At 29.2% G+C, this 25,098-nt stretch overlaps 1 protein-coding gene across 1 annotated transcript in view; it reads left to right on the top strand.

The window, feature by feature from the left end:
• LOC145330455 (uncharacterized) overlaps positions 1-25,098 on the top strand; it is a 92,299-nt gene that overhangs the window by 41,793 nt on the left and 25,408 nt on the right. The window contains exons 2-9 of the mRNA XM_080175089.1: positions 1,827-1,925; positions 3,474-3,516; positions 3,671-3,742; positions 4,074-4,111; positions 7,029-7,100; positions 7,469-7,551; positions 10,448-10,498; positions 12,144-12,213. Of these exons, the coding sequence (XP_080031215.1) occupies positions 1,827-1,925; positions 3,474-3,516; positions 3,671-3,742; positions 4,074-4,111; positions 7,029-7,100; positions 7,469-7,551; positions 10,448-10,498; positions 12,144-12,213 (528 nt within the window). The remainder of the gene's footprint in view (positions 1-1,826; positions 1,926-3,473; positions 3,517-3,670; positions 3,743-4,073; positions 4,112-7,028; positions 7,101-7,468; positions 7,552-10,447; positions 10,499-12,143; positions 12,214-25,098) is intronic.

Genomic DNA, 25,098 nt, shown 5'->3' with positions numbered 1-25,098 from the left:
CTTTTAAAAAAGAATTAAGTCTGAGAATCTATACACTTGTGGTTTTTTTGCACGGAGGAATGGGATTTAGACTGTAAATTAAAATGGTGCCCAAAATTTAATAAACTCACTCATTCATTGGATTTAAAACTTTGGGTATTTTCATTAACTCTTGGTAGAGTTTTAAAAACAAGCAGTATCTGAACTTTTCCAATGATATTACTGTAATAAAGAAATGTAGTAAACAAAAATTTATCAAAGATATTTTGTTTAATTTTAAGAGATATCGTCCCTATATATTATTTTCCCGGGAGAAAGGGGACATTTGGCTTTTTATTACACTATTCCCTAAAGTTTTATATTATCATTTTATTACTTGTTAACCAACTTTTGGGAGTTTCATTGAATTTTGATTTGTTTTTATATATAGTTAAGTGTCCAAACGTTTCTACCACTTATTGTAATATATAGAAGGTTTTTTTTGTGTTTCATAATTGGATTTTTACATCCATTATCGGCCATTGTCTTATCCCTTTGGATCCCTGCTTATTTTCCCTTTGAGTTAGAGTCACCTAGACTTAAACAAAACTTTTGATAGCTTTTTAATGTAACTTTTAAAGTCTAACTATTCTAAAAGAAATAAAACTTGAAACTCATTTTCTTAACTTTGAAATAAAGTTTCTTTTAGTCAAATTTGTAAGGGTTTGGAGAATTATTATATTTGAAACTTTATATTAGGAATAATGATTTATTGCATCGTATTATAGACAGCTTTCCGCGGATGCTAAATTAAAAAAAAAGTTTAAAACCAGTTTTTTAAGCCTCGAGGGGTGGAAGGCCAGGACCAACAAAAGTTCGTAGATTTGCACTAAATTGTATTTTAATCGTCAATTGAAACTAGTTAACCAACTTGTTTAATTCTGGCATTTTCTGTTATTGTTGCGCTAAGAATGAAAATTATTATCCTTGTTTTCAATTTATTATCTTTAATTATAGGTGAATGATAATTTAAATAGATTTTGACCAAATTTTTATTGAGAAGGCTTTAGATTTTCATTGTTTTTTCATAGAATTTATCGGTTTTATCACTTTATCAGGGTTACTATGTAAACACAGTTAGGTTCTATATTCAAAAATTTAAGTTAAAAATGTTTAACAATTAAAGTCATTATTAGAACAGCGTTAAATGATATATAACAGTTTACAATTGTAAATCTTAATAATTAACGGGAGTGAGTATCTCGGAAATGTTTACAAAAATGAAGAGCATTACACTTGTTTTAATAAAATGCCTAAATTCTATAAAATTTATTGAAGAATCCAACTGTAGCATTTCAATCCAAATAAACAAATTGTCATGGAAAGTTTTCTTCTATAAAACCAATATTAATAATTTTTGTAAAATCTGCGTGTAAATTAAAAATTAATAACAGGAAAAATAATTTTAAAAACAGTATATTAGGCTTCATTACTAAATGTCATAAATTGCTTCAAAGGCTAAAGTAGTTAGGAGTGTGTATGTATGTTTGTAAAGCTGATTCTTTGTAAATAGTTGGGATTCAGATGTGAGAATCCTTTGACCAATCTTAGATTGCTAAGCTTCGCGCACAGCTGGATGTGTCAATTTAGATCTCGGAAATAGCAGTGGAAAGATAGGTAATAACAGTATAAGACAAAAAGAGAAATAACCTAAGAAAATAGTTAACCTAAACACTAAGGAAAAAAAGATCTAAAAGTGAAGAAAAATGAGCTTTTACTACATGCCCAAATAGGACAAGAGTCGAAGCCACAAGCAAATTTAGATTTGATTTTAAAGAGATAAGATAAATATTCTAAATGTTGTGCAGCCATTGAACAAAGAACTACGATGTGAGTGTCCTGTGGATCAGCCCAGCAATTATCTGCATCTCAAACTCGAGTATTTTGTTAGGAATGCAGGACAAGAGGTAGGCCTTTTATCTATCTATTATTATTTAACTGCTCAATCTGTTTTTAATATAACCTATAAGGGAGGGAAGGGGATGTCAGAATATTAGCCCAAAATCATCCTAAAAAGTTTAACAAATTAGGACCAACTTTTTCCGAGATGTTGATTAATTTCTTAAGATACGATTTACAAGTATACCTTATATACATTCTTTGATTTGTATTTAGCTGGCATCTTTTTCTATCTATTTCAAACCTAGGAACATATTTTTATATTTTTTTATCCTATGATAGGCATTGTTTTTCAAAATGACCCAAGATTTATTTTAAAACACTATCAAAAGAAAATGGAAACGTATAGGACACTTATCTGAAAAGAAAATTACTTTATTCACTAAGACGTACAGACAGGCAGACTAATAAAAAGCATGAAATGTATTGATCATTAATTATACCAAGAATTATCATAGACTTTAAGTTAAAGAAAATACTTCAAAATGAATTCTTTACACCTAAACTCATAATAGGATGTTTTTACTTTCCAACAAAATAAAAATTTAAAAATTGTATACAAAAGAATAAGCCTTGAGATCCCAATTTTTATACATACTTGTATAGGCATCTAGCTACTCGAGCTTTGCTATATCGCTATATAGCTATGCATTTAGCTTACTGGAATCATACTACATTTATAAAACATCAAAAATAGAGCATTTGTCATAAAACTTGACCATAAATCCGATACTTGCATTGCACTGTCTATGCCTTTCCAGGGATATGGGAAATAAACTACAAATAAAAAAGAAATATATTCCATAAGTAGCAGAGTAATATCATTAAATTCTAATGAATAAAACTGTTTAGCAAGATTTGAATTTGACCAAGGATTATTATTAGAGTTTTCAGAAAATCCTGATTTTTATAATTTTTACCAGACATCGTTTTTAAGTCTGGAAAAATGATTGAAACAACTTTTTATTTTTGTGTTATATATATTTATCCCTGTCAATCTGGTTTTTGGGGTTTTTGTAGTTTTGGTGGGATTAAGTTGGTATGTTGATAGTCAGTTTGGATTTATTTTAGCTAGGTATCCCTCCCTCCCCCCCCCCCTGGCTTATTTAAATAAGGAGCTAGTCCAGTAGGCCATCAGCTGATCATATGATTTTATGTGTTATCTATTGATTTTTAATTGTATTGTATTTAATTGTATGAATAAAAATGTCTTTTATGTTCACCTAGACTAATTATATGGATTATCTATCTAATTTTGTGTTTGTTTTGAAAGCGTAGCTTCTCTATAATTGGTTTGTCAGGGAGAATTAGGTATAACATTAGTTATTTATTCTTAGGATAAATAATCTTAAATATCTGGAAAAAAAGTTGTGAAAATTAATGAATAAAAATCAAATTTTCTTTGGATGTTGGAAACGAGAATAAGTTTTTTTAGACGTTTAAATGTTTAACAGACTGACAGTCAATGGATAGACTTGTGTTAGCCTAACAGACATACAGTTTAACAAATATTTTTTGTATTATGATTTTAGTTTTAATCATGTTTTCAATTTTAGATTCGCAGTGTAACCGTTACAAGTTGTACAGATCTTTTAATAGGTAAAATATATTTTCTGTATAAAATATCTCTTTTTCGCTGATGACAATTTTTTAAACATGCACTTTTTATTAAATTATAATGTTTCCTTTAAATATTTATTGTTATCTTTGCTATCATGTGTCAACATAAATTTAAGATATGTTATTTCTTAAGGTCTGGACTTTGAGAATATAAACCCATCAAATCTTCCTTTCTCCTTCGTCAATTCTGGCAATGTCACAATTGGTAAGCTCTAGTTTTTAATCGCTGTGTGTGTAGCCATAGTTTCTTAGTTAGGATCTAAGCAGACATGAATCAGGACGAGATACTTTTGTGTAACCGCCAGAACCAAATATAATCACAATGGGACAAATGCCGTACTAAAATATGTGTAGCCTGTAGCTAAGGCTAGAAACTTTATTTCTTTGGTTTTCTACAGACATGTTATTCTTATTTTAATACCCAAAAACCTTAATTTGCTATTCTTAAACAGAAAATTAAGCATATAAATTAGGTATTCTCATTTTTATTGCCCATTGTGCCTTAACTTTATATTTATATATATGTTTTTTTTTAGATTTCATCAAGTTTGACATCAAATATACAGAAAGACAGGTAATTCAGTTTAAACAGCAAAGCTTTTCCACAAATTATATGTATATGTGTTTGATTGTTTGTCAGTCGGATGTACACGCTAAAATTACTTAGAATATATAGGAAATGAAAGAAATATACTTTCACCGAAAATAAGGAAACATTTATGATTAATAACTTTTGTAAGTTAATGCATTGAAAATTTTTCTTGCAATGGATTTGATCGTCCTTGTATTTGTGAATATCTTAAATTTATCAGTGTTACTTGTGGATAGATAGCATAATTATTACAACAAATGTTAATAATCCATCCAGTTATCAATCAGAATATTTATGTTTATTTTCATAATAACAAATATTATTTCTTAATTAATAACTATTAATATAAATGGGATGGTTAGAAAATTAATATTTTTTTCTTTTATAAATAATATATCAAAATAAGAAAAGGAATAGTTTTCGTAGAATAAACTATTTTTACATAATTAGTTAGACAGTTGACAGCAAATAAGTAGATGAGAATTTTAAGGCTCCATTTCTTTATTTTTAATCAAGATTTTACAACAAACTAAGAACCACAATATTTATAAATAGAAAAGCTAAACATTTTAGTACACGTTTCGCGGATTAAAACATAATTTGATAGTATGTTGGTTTTTAGATTGAATTGCACTTAGTAATTAAATCTTAAAAAGATAATTATTTTTCTAAAAAAAATCAATAGAAACCTTACTCTAGCGATTTAACTTCTTATAGGTTTATATTTCATATTTTATACAAGGAATTGTCCACAAGCGAAATAAATCTTTAAAAAATCAGGGAGGATGGGCATATTGGACTGTAAAGTACACTGGTACCCAAATTTTTATAACCAAGTTATACTGAAAATATTGATAATATTAGAATGCCTGTAAAAAAATTATTGAAAAGCATGGTTTTGAAATGCTGATATCGTTTAATTATTCATAACTCCACTAAAACAAGACATATAACTTGTCTGACGTAGTAGCTGAAGTATTTGACGGATATATTATTTTTTATATAAATATGGAACCAGCCCATAATATTTGAAACTAGGTAAAGTTAAAGTTTGTTGAATAATTACAAGGCTTAGAAATTAGGTGTTGCAACAATTTAGCTAATAGTAAATATTTCTCCTTTCAATGACAATCATGCACATAACTATAGCAGTAATAACAGATAATTCCATTTATAATGTTATAGAAATAATTGAACAAAAATCTTCAAATAAATTGAAATAGGTAAAAAAAAATCATTTTTTCTAATATTTTTTAAAAACATACTAACATGGAATAGCTTTCACATACATCTAATGTTTCGTGCATAAAATTTTTGGGATGATTCTGTCTTAAAAGATTTTTAGAAGTTGAAGTAAAAATTCTACTAGTGCTAAAATATGAAAATATATAATTAGCATCGTATGAATTCTTTGTGATGGTTTGTTATGGTAAGCGCTGAGCTTGTTATGAAAATTGCATGAGGTACAAACATTAATTATGCAATTTTCAATCATTTTGTATAAAAAAAAACATTTTCTTCATGTTCGTTGGCCCTGAATAATATTGTGGATTTTATTCTCTTAACATAAAGAATACTTCGTAAAATATTAATAAATCTTATCTTATTTTGTTTTTCAATTTAACCAGTCCATATTTTGTTTGCCTGCTGGAGTATTAAGTAGATATTTCTTTTTTGGTGTCTGTTAAACGTAATTACTAGGTTCATTGTCCTCATAAATATTACTTTATTTATCTGGAGAATTGGTTTTGGTTATTTTTTCTAATATTATTTATTTATATACTATTCTTTTTTATTTTAAAAGGTTTTCGTATCGTTCGGTCGATAGTTTTTTTACGCTCGGAAATTTTAATCGTTTATAGAAGAAGAGATTTTTAGTAGTTCTAAAAATTTACAATTAAGCTTTCATCTTATAAAAGATTTTTTTTTAGAAATAAAAGATAATATATTTACAAATTTACTTATTAAACGTACTACACTTTTTCTGTACAATTTGAATACTATTTTATAAAGCACAAACAGACAAACAATTATACATCCAATTTCTTTGACATGCATATCACGTGTTTTTCACCCTTTTTAATATAACTTTACCACTTTTACAGTTTTTGTCAAGATTCCTTTTCTTATGAGTTGTCGTTTACAAGATTACTTTTTATACTAGAGCTCTCTAGAGTGTTCATACATTTAAACTTTAAATTACCCGCGTTTCACTTAGGGTCCGAGTCTTGTCATACAAATTTCTGCTTTATAAGATACTTCTTACAATGTATTGCTCATTAAATATTTGTTGATTAAGGTGGAGAAACGTGTAAATTTACCTTATTTTTTGGCTAGAGGTCAATTAAACAACGAGGGATTTATTTGTATAAAAATAAGTAATTTTGTGAAAATACTTTTACAGGGGTTAGGTAAAGATTACACACTTTTTATAGGGGTAAACTTTTCTTTAGGTTTGACAGCCGCAGGTTTTTATCAGCCGCAACTGCAGCTAAATAAATTGCTGTGGGGATTATTTTATTTTAGTTAATTTTGCATTACTGTCTGACCGCAAAACAAATATAAGCAGTTGTTAGTTATCTGCTGTAGAACCCTGTTTGTTGACTTATCACTTGTTCCATTTACTTTTTTACTTGTAGAACATTGTTAGCAAACAAAATGAGTGGACATTATTTGGATTTGTATTTTATTATTCTTTTTCAGCATATTTATATTCGACCCCCCCCCCCCCCCCCATCTTACAAAATAGATTGAAACTATAATAAAAAGAATAAAAGTTTCTATTATTAAGAGCGAGGATTTTTTAGAAGTTAAAATCATAATTCTAATGATTTTAACATTTTTAAGTTATGATAATGAATTTATAATTTAATTTAAATAATCTATTTTTTGTTTTCAGAAACTGGAGTTAATTTTCAACAACATCGCCATAGCTACTCTGAATTCTCTACATGTAGCTGAGCCAATTCAGGTGAGAAAATACTATAAATAAAAAGAGGAATAGGTCAATTAAATAATGAATATGAATTAAATCTGAAAACAAATTATTCTACTGGTTATAAATTGGCTAAATATATTTTTGAAGTAGAGCTGCCCTTTATGTTTGGTTCAAAATTATAGTTGGCAAAGAGAAATTAAGGATGATTAAAGATTAAATATAATGCATCTATGATATTTTTTAATAAGTTTAAAAGGTTATAAAAATTGTCTCAAGATATATTCTGTTTTTATCTGGAACGTTTATTTCACTTAGAAAATAGTTAAAACTATCGGTTGATCTAGAAATAGTTGAAATTTTGAAAGGCATAACAAAAATTAACTAATTTTTTTTTTTTTTAGATGACAGTTGATAACGTGAAAGAATTCCGTATCTTGAAGTCCACTTTTACCCATGTGCCAGCCCTTGGGATCAATGTTTCCAGGTAATCGTTTTTAACATGGTTGTATATGTAAGGAAGTTATACACAAAAAAAGTAAAAAAAAAGTTTTCATAAAACCTAGAATTATCAAGTCAGTCTCATATGTATAAGATTATAATAAAACAATGTACAATATATTGATTTAAACCCCAATCTTCTGTAGAAATTATAAAATGAAGAGTCTAAATATTGCTAGCTTTTAACCAACCAATTATTATTATATAAAAAAATTCCCCATAGTTTTCATAATAATAAATTAGAAATATTGTTTTATACAATTTTTTGATGATCAGTATAATTTTCAATTGAAGTTTATTTCATGATACTTAGACTTAAGTAAAACACTTGACACTATTACATCTTTATCATGAAGTAACAGGGTTTGCGTGTTTTTGTCCTTGTGTGTGTACCGAAGGATCTCGCTAACCACTGAAGCGATATGGTTCTCCATAATAGGGTGGCTTTTCATAGGTCCTGGGAAGCTTTATAATTATTTTCGGGTATGGTACCACCACTCTCCCAAGAGAAATCTTCTAGGAAAAATAATCCCCCACAAAAATATTTTTTTAACTTTTTCTTTTTAAAACTACAATTTTAACTGGGGAGATAGACTTCGGCCTTAAGGACCCCTAGAGGCCTAATCTATATTACAAAGTAGAACGATGTCTGTCTGTCTGTGTATCTGTTTGTACAAAAGGATCTTGCTAACCGCTGAACCGATCGGGTTCTCCTTAACAGGGTAGCTTCGCATAGGTCCCTGGAAGGTTTGTAATTATTTTGGGGGAGGGTACCACCCTCCCAAGAAAAATCACAAAAAAATTGAAAAAAAACTTTTACGCAGAGACTTGAACGCAACATAGAAAATAATTACATATTTAAAAAAAAAAAACATATAAAGTGCCATTAGAGGCATCTAGGCGTTATCGCTGGTTTAGTATAAAGTAATCATTGAAACCAGCTCGATAGTTGCATAATCAAATCAAATTAAAATTTAATCAATAAAATGAAGAATATTGTATTTTGACTCTCTGGAATGTAGATAATATATTTAACAAGAGGCTCTACCTTAATCATAAGAGAATAACAGTGCTTTTTCAACACAGCAAATACATGTATTTTGGATAATACTGTAGCTGCTTTAGATATTTTAAGTTAGATTTGATTTATAAAGTATTGGAAATGGAAAAAATTCCTTTTAGGCTGAAGCAGCTTTTTCTTTAAATATCTAAAAAACAAATTAACATTCATCCTTCTATAGACTTGTACACATGCATACAAAAAGCAGATTATTTGCTATCCAAAAAAATGTTCTAAATTCCGACCAGTTAAAAATACGAACATTTTCTTTTAAAAGTAACCGGGCCAGTACTTTTTGAGATATTAGTAGAAATGTAGACATCCAGCTATTTTCATATTCATAATTTTGTTAAAATGTGATAACATATATCAGAAGAGAGCATATTTGGCTTCGTCAAATGATTACATTAGCATTCAAGACCAGGGACAACAGTGATAGGACATCTCAAGAAAAGTATTGCTTCCACTAATAATATCACAATATGAAAAGTGGAAACTTGATGTATATACATAGAAGATTAATAATTGTAAAATATAAAGTAGTAAGTTTTTGTGTGTGATTTTAGGCTAGACTACTCTGACATCTCTTAGAGGTTAGTAGCAAAGCAACTAGTAGTTCTGTATTGGATTCTTTATTCTTTAAAACTCTATTAAATTCTTACAACAAATGTACAACTAGATAGTGTATTTTGTTGTTATGATTTCCATTGGTGATTATAAAAATAGTTTTAGCGATTATCCAAAAAAGGAGAAAACAAAGTAAAAGCTAAGTAAAACAGAAATATTAAAAGCCTTCACCAAATAAATAATACATAAAAGGGACATGTGTACCTTTTTATTCGAGCTATAGAGTTGTCATACTTAAATACTTGAGGGTTTATCAATATTTTAAGTTTTATATCCGACTTAATACAATATGTTAAATAATTTTCCTTCAAATATTTCTTTACATCCACAAAGAAATAATATCAAAAAGTCCCCTCTTTCCTTTTCTAATTTTTGTCTAATAGCTGTCATTATAGCTAAATGGGTCTGTTACTAACAAAAGAATTATTGCCAGTATCCCATAAATTCCTTATGATATAAATACAACCCGCCCTCCTTTTACTCCCTTTTTTTAACAGAATATCTACCAGAATATACTAATCTTAAAGATTGACTTACGACATGACTAGCTTAGATTAATTAATTATACAAACTAGTAAATCTGTATTTGTGTTGATCCAAAGTGGATAACTTTACAGACATTGTTTATCATATTAGTTAGGTGCGTGCAAAATGTTGAAAATGTAACATCCACCTCCTGGCTAAAATAACAAATGTACCGCTTTCAATAAATCGCTAATATCTTCCATTTTTAATGGATTTATTTGACAAAATTATTGGGAAGTCTAAAAGAATTTAGCAGACAACCCAACCTCCCTGTGGGTAAAATCCTGTGCACGCGCCTGGCTAAAACCAAATGTCAAGATTTATGTTTATACATACCTTTAGTAATAGAGCGATTATAACTTAATCCATAAAGTAGCGCAGCAATACGTGTGTGTGTGTGTGTGTGTAAGTAGCCATAGTTTCTCAGTGTTTGAACCTAAGTAGCCATGGAACATGACGACACACTTTTGTATAGCAACTAAGGCCAGCTCAAGCTCCACGTTGAAGCACATTATGACTTGACATCCTTGCTTATAGGAACTCTGGGCAGCAATATATAATAGTAATTTTATGTCAAAATCCAATATCCAAATTTATTTTCATCTAATAACAAACATAGTTTTTTTTCTATAACAATTGCTTAATTTTATTGATTTTAATATTTTTTCAGGACAAATAAGTTGGAGATACGAGACTCTATCTTCCTTCGTGTGTATTCGAGGTAAAACTATTTTGCTTTGCGCATTTGTCGTGATTCCTGTACAGTTCCGAATCCGATTCAAATCCGCTTTTTTTAAATCGGTTCTGAGCAATACTAAAAAATTATTCTTATCGTATTTAAGATTATTCCCGATTAAGGAAAATTTTACAAGAAAAATATGTTTAGAATGCCTGTTTTGTAGGCCCAGGCTTTCAGCTCCTCAGGGCCACAAAACTAGTTTGTCACTTAGCCTATAAAAAAGGTAAACAGGGAAGGGCACACACTTGAATTAGGGTTAGAAAATAAACTCCAAGTGCCCTCTTATTTTTCGATAAAAAAAATCTTTCAATTTTCGTCTTTACAAGCAATGTACGTACATCCTTGTTTATTAATTTATCTAATATTGAAGACTTATAGATGAAAATTTTAAATAATTCAGTAAATTTGAATAAAGGTAGAGGAAAATGTAAATTTATTTATTGACTATGAAGGGGGGTCGTCCCTGGCCCCTAGGGTTTTGTCATTTAGATAAAAAGTTTGTAAAGCATTTCAAAACAAAATAAGATTCAGTAACCCGTTTATGTGCTTTGCATGGGATGGTGGATATGTAGACAGATCGAATAAAAATATATATAAAAAATTTAACAATGTTTTTGGAGAGACAGAAAAAGGTGACATGACACTAAAATTAAACAATAGGAAACATATTTATTATGTCTTTATCTTATAAAATTAAAACTTTTCCTTTTCCATGTAGAATTAAAATTCATTTGCATTTATTAATCTTATTAAATAACAGTAGTGCAGCTACTCTGCTTTATTTCCATAAGTTCATCATCAAATAAATAACAATATTCTAGAATTTCATTATTAAAAAATATTTAATTTTAAAAAGATAAAGATTTCTGTAATTAAATTTGTAAGTTTATAACAAGATTAGATTTTCTTAAAATGAATTAAAACTGAAAGATATAATAATTGAATAAAGACTTTAATATTTTATTTTATGATGTACCAAATACATTTTTTGAAGGGGGTTGAGTCTGCTTTTGTAAATCAAATTTTCTTCCCAACCCCTTGAACTATAAAAATAAATTACAAATATAAGGTGGCAGAATATTCTATTCCTAAGTATTACACAATAATGATATAGTCAATATACAGATATTAAAATTTAAATTTTATTCATGAAATAATAGACTAAACTTATGTGTATACATTATACAGGAAGAATATGGTTTATCGATTTTTATAAATTTTGTCAAAATTGTAAATTATCTTGTTGAAAACTTTTGAATATTTAATATTTAAGAAGGGAAATTTAAATAGTTTATAAGACTTGAGTACATTAAAGGCATATTAAGCCTATGCTTGAAATGATGAATTAATCTTCACCCTAATTCCGAAATATTTAAACCTAAGCCAAGATTTTACACAAAAGTTTTGGAGGGTTTATTCCTAAAGATAAATTGACTTTGGTAACTAATTAAATTTTCATATTTGTGAAAAGATGATCAAACCTACAGATGACCTACCTATATAAATGGGTGTTTTAAAAATTCATTCTGTTTTTATCTGTTACTTTCTAAAAGTAACACTTTATTATCAACTTTTCTTTCCTTATCCTTTACTCCAACTATCTAATTTAAATCTGTTATTATTTTAGATCAGTTTCAGTAGTAACAACCAAGGACGTTGAAATTATCAACAATGAATTCAGTATCAACGCAATTAAGGTTAGCTTTAACATCTTTATCTTTAGTGTGTGCTTATTCAGATTTCCCAGGAACATTTTTTTATTTGGTGGATTTTAATGGTTTGTGTTGACTGTATGTCAATTGTAGATGGTTATTGGACTCTGACACAATATCGACAATCAAATGTAAATCTTACTACAAAATTCCACCTAAAATAAGAGCCATTTGTCCAATAACTATAGGCTTATGTTGATATTGTAAACGTTTACAGGATCTAAAGAGGGAAAAAGGTAAAAATAAATCGTTCATTATCATCATCGCCTGACGAAGGCTTTTAATTCTTTCCTACTTTCTTCTTTACTTACTAACTTTGCTTGGGTTATATACTCACATACGTTAGAATAAGTTTATTGTTCACATTCTTGTAACTAAATTTACTTCAGTATAGTATGGTGTTAATGTGGTATTCGGCAGCCGTGAGCCATGTCTATGGCAACCCTGACCTTGGTTCGGAGAAGGGCCGAGGGCCCTCCCCCGAGTACTGGGGAAGGGGTCAGCCGACCCCCTCCCTATGCCTAAAATTAATGATAGATTTTGACAGCCTTATTATGGTTAAGCTGTATTGTTAATTCCCCCCACACAGTGAGCCCAGGAATCCAACTTTGTGGAAAAAATTATTTATGCCCAAAATCGAACTTTAGAAAATCAATTATTTTAAAAGTCCATGTTAAAATTCATCATATTAGAGGAGGTTTGCCATTTTAAATTAATGAAAAATTTAAAAAATTAAAGTTTTTATGGCCTTCTGAAGTTGTTACCCTGGAATTCACGAAATTTAGATACAAAAATCTCCCAAAAAAAATATTTTTAAATTTTTTTTTGTTTTACTTGCCATTTAATCAAATATTAACTTAGGATGTAATGTAATACCATTTTAGAACCGTCATGCAATTATCTAACGCTGGATAACACGAAACTAAATAGTTTTGTATAAAAAAACCTCTTGAATCCATATTAAAAAAAGTTGGTGAAAATGCAAAAAAAAGCACGTTGAATATTTTTTAAGCTCTGATTCAAATACCTTGATCTTTTTAGCAACGAGGTGAAAATTTTTAGGATGAAGTTCTAGCATTAATTAGGCTATATATAAGAGGATCCCATTGGTCTTATCAACTTTCACTTAGTTGCTTAACCTCTATAGATATTTTTGTAAAGGTCGTTTTAAGCTATTTTTAGTGTATAATCCTTATATAATTTGTTGCCGGATTTCATTATAGAGAAAAATCCTTTTACAGGGTAAAAATCTGGCAAAATGCCTTTCCAAAAAATCATAGCATAAAATTTTCCCACCAGTGGTGGAAAAGTTAGAGCACCTCAAAATAAAATTTTACTATGCCCTTGTGTATTGGACCCTGAGGGCCTCCTGGAGGGGCTACCAGAAATCTAAAGGTATCTTTAGAACCACAATGGCCGGCTCTAACTGCAATCAGAAGAAATCAGAGATAATTGCCGGCCGCCTTCCGTCCTTTAATTGGCGGCAAAGTTAGCACACCAAAAAAATGACAATTTTTTGTCGTGTTTTTGCACACAGGGCGGCGTGTGTTTGTGGCGCAGCCACGTGTATTACCACTTTTTTGTAGGTCATTCCAAGCCGGATTGGCGGGTGTGCATCAGGAGGTGGTCTGACCGGCCGTTTGGCCGACAGCTGCAGTTAAAGGGCGCAAAAATTGTCAAAAATTGAAGTTTTTGAGGATTTTTGGCATGCCAGTGCGGCCAGACTGCTTGGCTGACAGGCCTGGGACACATGTCACCTGACACACTGGGCCATTGCCCATCTTTGCTATTTTGCACAATTTTTTTCTCATAACTTCCCTGGCCGTGATGGCCATTCAAAGTGGCCTGGGTCAAAATCGACCAAAAACCAATTTTTGGGGGTGATATTTTGACCCCCCAATCATCTAGAGAGGGAGGAAGGGGTAATCTTGTTAATTCTGTAAAAGGTACTATAAAAACCTTTTAATTAAAAAAAAAAATTGTTTGATTTGGTTGAAAAATAAGGAAGTTATTAATTTTTTCCACAAAATTGGATTCCTGGGCTCACTGTGCCCCACCCTTTCCAGGGATGGGGGATCATTATTGCCCAAACTGATTATTGTATATGTATTTATATTGATTCTGTTTATGATTACTTATTCCAATCTGTGTATTTATTGTTTGTTGTATATAACTTTAGTAAACCTTAGACCCTGAATAAAGGAACATCTGAATAGACTTTGTTTGTTACTTAGTGATTGCTAGAGAAGCGTAGCTTCTCTATAATATATGTGTCCACGTCTGTTCGCACTGCCGTAGTCATTTGAACTCGGGTGTCTGCCATTTAACCTAGGCGGATACCACATTAACATGATAATACCAAAAAAGTTCAAGAGAACCTCATCTTACATTAGGACAAATTGAATAATGCTTTATAGCTATTGTGCTTCAATTGTCGTGAATATCAAATTTAACAATATTTGCCAAGTTTTATAAGTATCAAACAATTTTCGCTTAAAAATGTAAAAGACCTAACTGTTCCCAGTGTCTTACAGTACTATCCCTCGATTTAGAATAGCTACCTTTTTAAAAGAGACAAAAAATACAGGTTCTGTTGGCTTTTTAAGCAATGAGTGTTTTAGTATGAAGATGTCTAAAAAAGGAATAACCGATTGCATGAAAAAAAAAATTCTGCTGTTTGTTTTGGCAGGTGATAGACTTCGAATGTAAGAACAAATAATGTTTAATCTAGTTGTGTCAGATGTTTTACATAAAAAAACAACAGTAATAGCATCGATTCATAAAAATATCATGCATGGTTTGGAATCCAACAAACAATGTCATTCTAGCTGTAATAAATAAACACACCTGCATGAAAAATTACTTTAGCTGCACCTATTCTATTGCAGTTTTTCTTTCAAACTTTAAACTTCGTTAAATTATGTCAGTACTTTTAAAAAGCGAGGCTTTTATATATATTAAGGCAAACTTTTGGTAAAGAGGTAGTAAATGTTGTAACTAATGCAGGGAGGAAGGGGACACTGTACTGTACATATATCACAACGGTACCCAAAGTTTTAATGTATATCTTATTTGTGATGCAAAAGCTTTGGAAAATTTTAATGAATTTTTATTGGTTGGTTCCAAACTCGAAGTGTATAAGATATTCAACCAATACGTTTAATCTACAGAAGAGTAATTTGTTTATCATCATTGTGGATGTAGATCAATTTATTATCTTATCCCAGGTACGTATTTCACTGAAAAGTATTTTTTTAAATACCTAGTCAATGGTTTAATTCCCTCAAGGATTTAGGCTTTTAATTTGATAGGCTTAAACTAATATATATTTAATTTACAACTATAAAAGCAACCAAATATATAAGAACTCAAATAAAATTGGACACGTTTCCTGTCCGACTTGAAAGAAAATCATTTAATCAGGGTTGAGAGATAATACAATGAATTTTTTATGCATTATCCCTTTAATCCTATTATATAAAGTTGTAAGCGTTTTTTGTCTGTCCCGAAGGATCTCGCTAACCGCTGAACCGATATTGTTCTCCTTTACAGTGAAGCTTCTTGTATGTCCTGGGAAGGTTTTAAGCTATTTTTGGGGAGGGTGTCTTCACCCCCCTCCCCCCAAAAAAATAGTTTTTTCTACTCTATTGAAACTTAAATTTAAAATTGGATGAGGTCGACTTTTCCCCCTCCTACCTTCAGTGCCCCTAGAGGCTTCTAGGAGGGCGTAGCCGCTGGTATTATATATAGATCTACTATTGGTGTGAATAAAGGTTGCAGATTAATATTAGGATCATTATCCTCTGCCTCCCTGATATATAGACGCAATTTACAGACAATTCATTTAATCTAATACAGTTGCAGATTAGAATTATTTTCTCTACTCGAAATACATAGGTTTTTCGTAATAAAAATTTGAAATAAAATAAACTATTTCTATCATTTATTTCCTTCTTCATGTGGTTATCATCATTAAGAGGCCTAAAAAGGAAAAAAAACAAAATATTAAGATTATCTTTTCAAGAGAAAAGTATTTGAACCTCCCATATTTGTCTAGGGTTTGGGTTTGAGATTCTGATAAATATTTTAAACATTTACAGGATGCACGATTTGGACATTCTTCAATTAAAACCTTTATTATAGAGTTGTTTGTTAATAACAAAGTGCCAGAAGGTAATCCCAAACATGAATGGGCATACATACTTTATGGCAATGAGTATAGAGTTGCTACACTTGTTATAAAGGAAACGACCCTAAATGTAGGAAATCTCCACTTAAAGAAAAAATACGGATTAAAAGAAGCATATAAAAATTTGTATTATAAAAAAAAGTTATATCGACTTTTTTGTCAATCTGAAATATTCTTTTTTTGCAATTTGAGCTTGCATAAAATTTGTAGAATGTTTGTCTATTTCTCTGATGCTTTGTTCACTAAATTATTCAAGAAAATTGGACTCGTTTTGACCAAAGAGATTAGCAAAGTATTTTATGCCAAATATATCTTTTATATCTTCTTTATAGAAAGAAAATATGGAATAGTTGTGCCTCATAATTGGTAGGTGTCGGGTTCAAGTATCACCCACCTCGTATCACCTCTTTAAGCCGAGGCGGCCATGGACTAGTCCACATAGGTCTGTGAACTTTTTGTATCACTACTGCTGTTTTGTCATGAACGTTGTGGTAATAGTGCAGTTGGAAAAGTATATATGCTTTTAAAAAGACGAAACTAAATTTTGAACTAATTAACTTGAATGAAAAGGGTGTTATTAAATAGGTTGGTTATCTGCAAGCTTTAGTGCAAATAAATTTCCTAAATTTGTCTACTTGGTAATTATTCTTTTATAAGGACACGCAATCATTCTTATACTTTTAGAAATTAGGATTAATTTTTACGTTCGAAATTTCAGCAATAATTTAATCTTTTCAAATCTTATTGATTTTAGAAGTTACAGATTTATGTCAAATATAAGAATGACAAAGCTCACATCAAGGATAACTTGGCAGCAGTAAAGCCTTAGTAAACATTTAATGTTTATGCTAATATATAAATATTTGTGTTTGTCTAGTAAGATCTCAGAAACTTCTAGACGTATAATTTTAGTAAGCTTTAAATTTAACGTTGAAAGCTCTTTTGAAAGAAAAATATTATCTTACTAATTGATTTTAATCAAAAACAAAATAAAAGTTAAGCTATCTTTAGCTATCACCCTAGGCCGCAGCCGCGCGGCTAAATATACATGCTTCATAGCACGTTAATATACAACAAAATTAAATTTAAGTAAGTAATAGAGCAACTTTACTACAACATGTAAAGGATTACATTTGAATAGCTGTTTAAGATTCAGCAAGTAGATGAAATGTAACCTGATTCTAACTATGTAGGTATTTTAAGACATTTAATCTTAAAACCAAATAGGATAGATAAAAATTTCACCTGTAAACCTTTTTTTTAATTGCGATTTATTATATTTTCCCTATATTGTACATTAAAAAGTCCATATAGAAGTAGAACTTAAAGTTTATCTTAAGCCTACTTTTTACCTAATCTATCAGGGATTAAGTCATGGGCATCTTATTCTTGGAGAAAATAATAGAGCAATATATACCTCAATATTCAAATATTTTAAGGACATTTATTGATAAATGATTATTTCCTATTCTGTTGGCCATACGCTGTATTTTAGAGTATCTACACTCTTGGGAAATCTTACATAAATCAGATATACATACTACCATTTTATTCGAAATTTTAAGATTCAGAAGCGTATAACATATATTTTCTGAACTATTTTTGAAGCTTGCAGCTAAGCAAATAATGCTTTGTATATGGATGTTTGTATCATAATTACTTTTATTGGTTAAATTTTTTTTTAGGTAGAATGACCATAGATAGATTTTACACACTATATAAAAATGCTCTTCTTTTTCATTAAAGAAAACAAAAAACAAAAAAAAACATACTTTTCATTCGGGCAAAGGTCACAAGTTGTCAAACTTTAAATTAAAATTAAAATCCTTATACGTTTATAGTCTTTTTAAAAATGATATTTTTCTTGTACCAACTAATATAAAGATAAACCCTCTAAAATTGTTATGCTATTTCTCATAAATAATGCCCTAATATCTTGGAAAGCTCCATACAATTAGTTTTCACGTCGAAATCTGCATTGTTCATAGTTTCTACATTATAGCAGAGATATTTTCATTTTTGAAACCTGTTTTTTAAATAGAGTTTCTTTTTTCTTTAGTACTGTCTGACACATTGTCTTATTGAAACCGATGATGACTCAGTTCTCAGTATGACTGAGAACCGGTTTTAATCCAGAGGATATCAATCGGTTTTGAAGCCATACTGGAAAATGTTGCAAATATATTTGCATCATTGCAAAAATGTACAACCAGCTCCACGTATAGTGAAGCGCACATTGGTATTCAAGGCTTTGCTTTAAAGCAGTCATTATGTAGTTATCATGTATTAAACATCATGCAATAAGAAATAAGAAAATAAAGGTATAATATTGAGTTATCTTTTGTATATAGTAAAATGTATTTTGGTATTTTGGTTATACAAAGTGTTAAAGAGAACAAAAATGTTACAATGGAGGCACTAAGAGAACAACAACAGGGTATTGTATTTTTTAATTAAATATATTTTGCTTTAACATCTTTTTTAAAAAAGGTGGGGTATTCCACTAGCGTCACTTATAATTATTTAAAGGTAGATTATTCACTAGCGTCATTTATTAATATTTATACAAATTTGTATAAATATAGTACTATAAATACACTCATATCAACATTTCCATATTTATATGTATATATTAATTTTTATATTATTGATTATCTCATACAATGTTAATCAATATTATCAAAAAAAAGGTAATTCTGAAGGTTGTGTAACATTCTTTTTATAACTTGGTTTATACAAAGTTACATCACAAATTTTAAAATTGAAACATAACTAAATGTTAAATCATTTTAACATTAGTATAATAATTTTTGCTTAAGTTAGTTAATTCTTTCTATATTAACCCATTAGTGCCGAACCGGGTTTTAAAACCCGGTGCCAGAAAATGTAAAAAAAACCGGTTTCCGGCTTCATAATGGCATCATTCTCAGTATGAATCCCCCCTCTACTACCCTGGCTTTCATTTCCCCCTGGAGCAGGCAGTTTTGCTTACTTCCGTTTGCCGGTATAGATCAACAAAGTTTGAAAATCGTGACAATTCAAAATACCCCATCTAACTTTTTTGTTTTTATAGTAAAGTCGCTGATTTTTTTCGTTAAATCTAAAGTTTATTGACAAGTACATCTATTTGTGAATTCGTTTTATTTAAATTATTATTTTTTATATGATTTTTTTATCGTTTTTTTACGCCCTATATAGGCCCGGTTCGGCATTTCCATTTTGAGTCTGAAATTTTTATTACCCGGTTTCACTAATAGATCTTTTTTGACAACAACAACAAAACAGGGTTTTTTTACCCGAAATCGCCGGCTAAACACGAAATTTGAAATAAATCGCTTCGTATTATACTTGTAGCTCTTTAGATTACATGAGGTTGTGTAGTTTTCAATTACGGATCGTATCAAAGTTCTAAAAAGTGTTCATCTCACTTTTGGCGTTCAAAAATTACATTTTTCGATTTTTGGTCAAAATAACCGGGTTTATACAGGTCAACCGGGTTTTAAAACTGGGGGAAAGCACCAAAAACGGGTGTTAATGCCTGGTTGGTATTTATAGCCAAGCCGAACCGGGTTTTTTTGCAACTTTCCTGTGCACGCCACTAGAGCAAAACAAAAAAATACGAATTCCGTTTTGACCATTATAAAGCTTCCCTGAAACTTACAGCTCGATCGGCCCATAAAAGTGGCGCTCGGCACTAATGGGTTAACATAACTTTCTCAAAATTATAAAAATAAAAGGTATTTCTAAAAATCTAATACTAAAGGTTAAATCATATCAATATTCATATAATAACTTTTGCTAAGTTGGTTAATTCTTACTATATTGACTAAACTTTCTCAAGAATGCAAAACAAGGAGTATAAATTTTGAAATATAACTAAAGGTTAAATCATTTTAACATTTGTATAATAACTTTTGCAAGTTAGTTAATTCTTTCTATATTAACATAGCTTACTCAAGATTTTATATAAATAATAGGTATTTCTAAAACTCTAAAGCTAAAAGGTTGAACGTATTAGTTAAATAATTTATCAAAATATCAGGTTGAAAAACAAATTAAATACTCAAGTGATTTGTAACTTCCCTTGGTAGATTTATATAAAACTGGCTAAAGACAATCAAAGAAATAAAATTGATGCTAACAAATATTTAACAAAAGTTAATATCATTCATATTTTATATAAAATATTTTTGTTTATATAATCAAGCATGTCTCAGTCCGACGATGAGACATCTATTGGAATGCCTCGTTTATTTAACCATACATGGGGGCGTTTTACTAACCAAAAACGTTATAAGGGTCAAAATCAACAAAATTCGTATTCTTATAGTAATAATCAACAGATAACAACTTTGCAACAAAACATGGCCAAAATGTATAAAAAGATGCAAACTATGCAAAGGACACTACATAGTCTAAGTGTTCAAGGTTCAGATACACAAAGTCTTAGGGCACCAGGTCCTATCGCACAAAACTTTTTAAATTCTAATAACGATGGAAATTATAGGTTTATGTCAAATGATGTTCAGATTAATACTAGAGGGATGTCTAGGATTCATCAAACAGAATATGTCAATAAAAATGATTCAGATTGTTTTTTAGAAAAAGTCAAAACATCCAAAATATACAAATGAAAACAACTAAATCATGTCAGAGTAACAAATCTGATGTTTTAAAGATTGTAAATAATAAAACCCAAAACATTGTAGATTGTAAAAATTGCGTTTTTTCTCGTGTTTCAAAAAGTGTTAATAAACCACAAAGTACTTATGTAAGTAGTCATAACATTATGGATTTCACAGAAAGCCAAATTACTTCTGACAATAAGTCTATTGGTGACAATTATATATCAAGTAATATTTCATGTCCTCCCATTCTTTATAATAATGATAATATAAGTCAGCGTAATAAGGTTAATCATATACAAAGTAATTTTGTAAGTATGCAAACTCCCATTCCTTCTAATAATGAGAATATAAATAATCATAATGAGGTTAATCAGGTGCAAAATAATTTTGTAAGTATGCAAACTCCCATTCTTTCTAATAATGAGAATATAAATAATCATAATGAGGTTAATCAGGTGCAAAATAATTTTGTAAGTATGCAAACTCCCATTCTTTCTAATGTCGTTGAAATACTAAAATTAGATACAAGACTTTCTCTTTTAGTTTTAAATGTTAAATATTTAGTACAGTTTTTTTCACCCTTGCTGCTCAAAACACTAATGCTCGTATATTTTATAAACTATAATCCTAAATTACATCTCTGTGTCCTTGGTTTACTTGTTTATTTACTTTGTGTTAATATACTAGTAAAAAGATTACACCCTAAAAGATTAAAATACTTAATAGCAAACAAATGTAAAAAGTCTTATCTCGGTAAGCCATTCAAATCATCAAAGGTTAAATTTAAATTTTCTAACATAGGTAGATTTTACAAAAATCTGAAAAGTAAAGTCCTGTTAAGCACATTGATTAGATATGAGTGGATTATTTGTAAAAACATGTTATCAATTGCTTATTAGCTTATCTATTACCTAACTATAGTTTAAAGGGAACAAATACACTAGAAATCGTATAAATATTACCAAGTATCCATTATAATGTTAAATTGGCAAGAACTACAAAAAAAGCCATATAAAACTACAGCTCTCTATTAAAGATAACTCTATTTTTGTGTTTATTTTTCATTGTTGTTGTTGTAACTCAGAACAAGGCCCGCACTTGCGGGCTGTCAAGGCTGAGTAGGTTGAAAACACACCCAGATATAGCCAGGCTAACAACCAACCAAGCCTAAAAAACAAACTTGCAAAATCACCTTCTGACTTTTAAATCCAATGCGCAACTATCTGCCATACAAAACATAAAAAAAAATTGTGTATTGAATGATAGGATATCTAATCTAATTTGATTACAGTTTTAATTCAAAACCTGCTTAGTAATTCAAAGAAATTCGAAATTAATATAATTATGAAGTAAATTTTAGAGTAACATTTAAAATATTAACTTTAATCTTTTCTAATAATTCTGTTTGCAAAATAAAAACACTTTTTCCTACCAGACACATTAATTTTGAAGGTACGCCTGCATGACAAACTTGCGATATTAAAAAGAGAGCATTTAAAATTGCAAAACTTTTTTATAGCTTAAACTTATCTAGTAAATTTTATGTAACATAACTAAGGATTACTAATATCATAAGATATCTTCTGTTTGCATATTGATATTTTATTGATATATACTTTTTACTTTTTACTTTTGTTAAAATATATATTTAATCTTTTAGTAATTAAGTAGTTATCACTATTACCACAAGTTATACTTTAGTTGTTCTTTGCTTAAATGCTTAAACATCTATACTTAACAAGTTTTGCACTCGGCGCGGACACAGTCATTGCCCTATAGCAACCTTTCAATTCCGCAAAATTAGAAAAGATGAGAAAATTTCACATAAATTAGATTACAGGCATATTTGCATATAAACATGTACACATATGAACATTTTATTATAGAGTATATAAACAACTAGTTATAGAGTATAACTTAAATGCTATCATTATTATCGCCATAAAAAATATGGTCATCATAATCATATGAATTTGTTAAATTGCTAATATTCAACTACTGAAGCTAAGCAGAATTGATTGTGCATCCTACCATAACAGAGAAGATTATTAGTCATAAAGTACAATGCAAATTTATAAACTTCAACAAAAAGCCAGAAGTTATGATAAGTTATTCTTATTTAAAAAGTTTAAAACTATAAATAAAAAGAAAGACAAAAAAAATTAGGTGTTTAAAAGAAAACAAACAAAAAGCTACCTTAGTCTATTGCTTTAAAAAACACACGAAATATGCCCTTAGTACAGGTATACAAGTGTACATATATTTTTCACAGGCGGGCGTATCCCTTAGTCCCGGACTTCTTAGTATGAAAAAAAGAAGAAAAACGGCCGTCACTTATTAGTTAAAGTCAAAAAAGTGTGAAAATATATTTAAAATGGATATTTGTAATAATCGTTTCACTTTTTAAAATTAAAATAACTTACTGTAATACAAGCCAAAGTTAAAAGTTAACTTGAAAATAGTTGTAATCCAAAACATAATAGAGATAACATTGGTAGAGCTACTAAATATACAAACATCCCAATAATAAATGTCTCCGTTCATTCTAACTGTAGAGGTATTAGTTTAAAAAGGTTATCAATGCCGTGTAAACATAAAGAAACCTTTTTTCTCTCAGACAATAAAGTTACTAGTTGTATTAGTAACTTCTTAAATAAATCACCTATTATTTCTGACAATAGCGTCTAGTGTACCTGTTAAAAACCGTTTATTCACAATGATTCTGATAGATAAGAGATTAAATTTTATAATGTTCAGAAAAGTATGGATGATCAATCTAATGCCAAGTCCTCTATCATTTCTATAAGTAGCATATTACAAAGATAATTTCATACCATACGTAATAAATGTAACATTTTTAGCGTAATAACTTCTAATTTCTGTTTCCTATTTACGCTAATAAAGATAATTTCTATTTCATATTTAGTATACACAAATACCACACAGCATGATAATCAACCAACCATACAGAAATATTATCAATATCAAAATTTGTTTTTATATTAAAACATAACAAACTAATTGGTTTCGAAATATTATTAAAGGATCTTTTATTCTAATATCAATTAGTTTAATTGGTTTCTGTATTCAAAATATTATTAATGGATATATAATCTTAAAACAAAACAAATAAACTGGCTTCAAAATGTAATTGATTGTAATTCCAAATGGTTTTTAAAGTTTCTAATTATTAAAATAGTTTTAAAATTTGTCTTTTTATCTTTCTAATTCCAAGATTAAAATAGATTCAAAGGTTGATCAAGTTTTTACAATAAGTTTACAAACAGCAACCCGCGCATTTATTCTTTTCAAGATTTCCCAAATTTTACATAAAATAGCACCTTTACGCACAATAACGACCTTTTTTAAAATAAAAGTATAAATGAAAATGCATATTAATGTATATTAATAATATTTTTAAACTAAGAAGTCCAAAAAATGCAAAATTTTAGCCCCCTTATTTTCCGTTTTTTTTATGTATGCACTATGCTAAATAGACCGCCCGAAAATCAAGGTTCACAAAAAGTTAATTGTTTTATTTCTATTTCACAACAAATTCGACACCTGAATAAACTTTAAATATAAAGAGCTATTTTTCTAGCAAAATGATGTAAATAATGAAATGATATGCCATCTTTCTAGACATAAGGTCAATGTAAAAGTTTAATTGTATAGTATAAACTTGCTAACATTCTATCAAGCGTTTAAATAAACCTTGTTTTTGCATCATTTAAAGATTGCCGTCTATTTAGAATTTAAAAAGGTTACCATTCTCAATTATAGCTTATGTTGAAGGTATAAAGTAGTTATGCTATTTTTTGTACTCTACATGAGCAAATATCTTAAACTATCTTTACTCATGTGTAGCGCATTCCTTCTACATTAAAAGGTTTTTTCTAACAGAGCACATTTTAATCAATAACGTAGCTGCGCTACCTTTTTTAGTCTTCAAAGAAAGATATATTACACCAAATTATAGGGTAATTCTTCTCCTGTAATAGAAGGTTACAACATAATAATAAAAAAAGTAAAGTTTTTTTACTCCTTTAGCAC

Source organism: Acartia tonsa, chromosome 10, assembly GCF_053477335.1.
Source record: "Acartia tonsa isolate MP-2025a chromosome 10, ASM5347733v1, whole genome shotgun sequence".
In the NCBI taxonomy this organism is placed as follows: domain Eukaryota; kingdom Metazoa; phylum Arthropoda; class Copepoda; order Calanoida; family Acartiidae; genus Acartia; species Acartia tonsa.
Note: the sequence above shows the minus strand (reverse complement) of the source record. Positions and strands in the feature narration are given on the sequence as shown.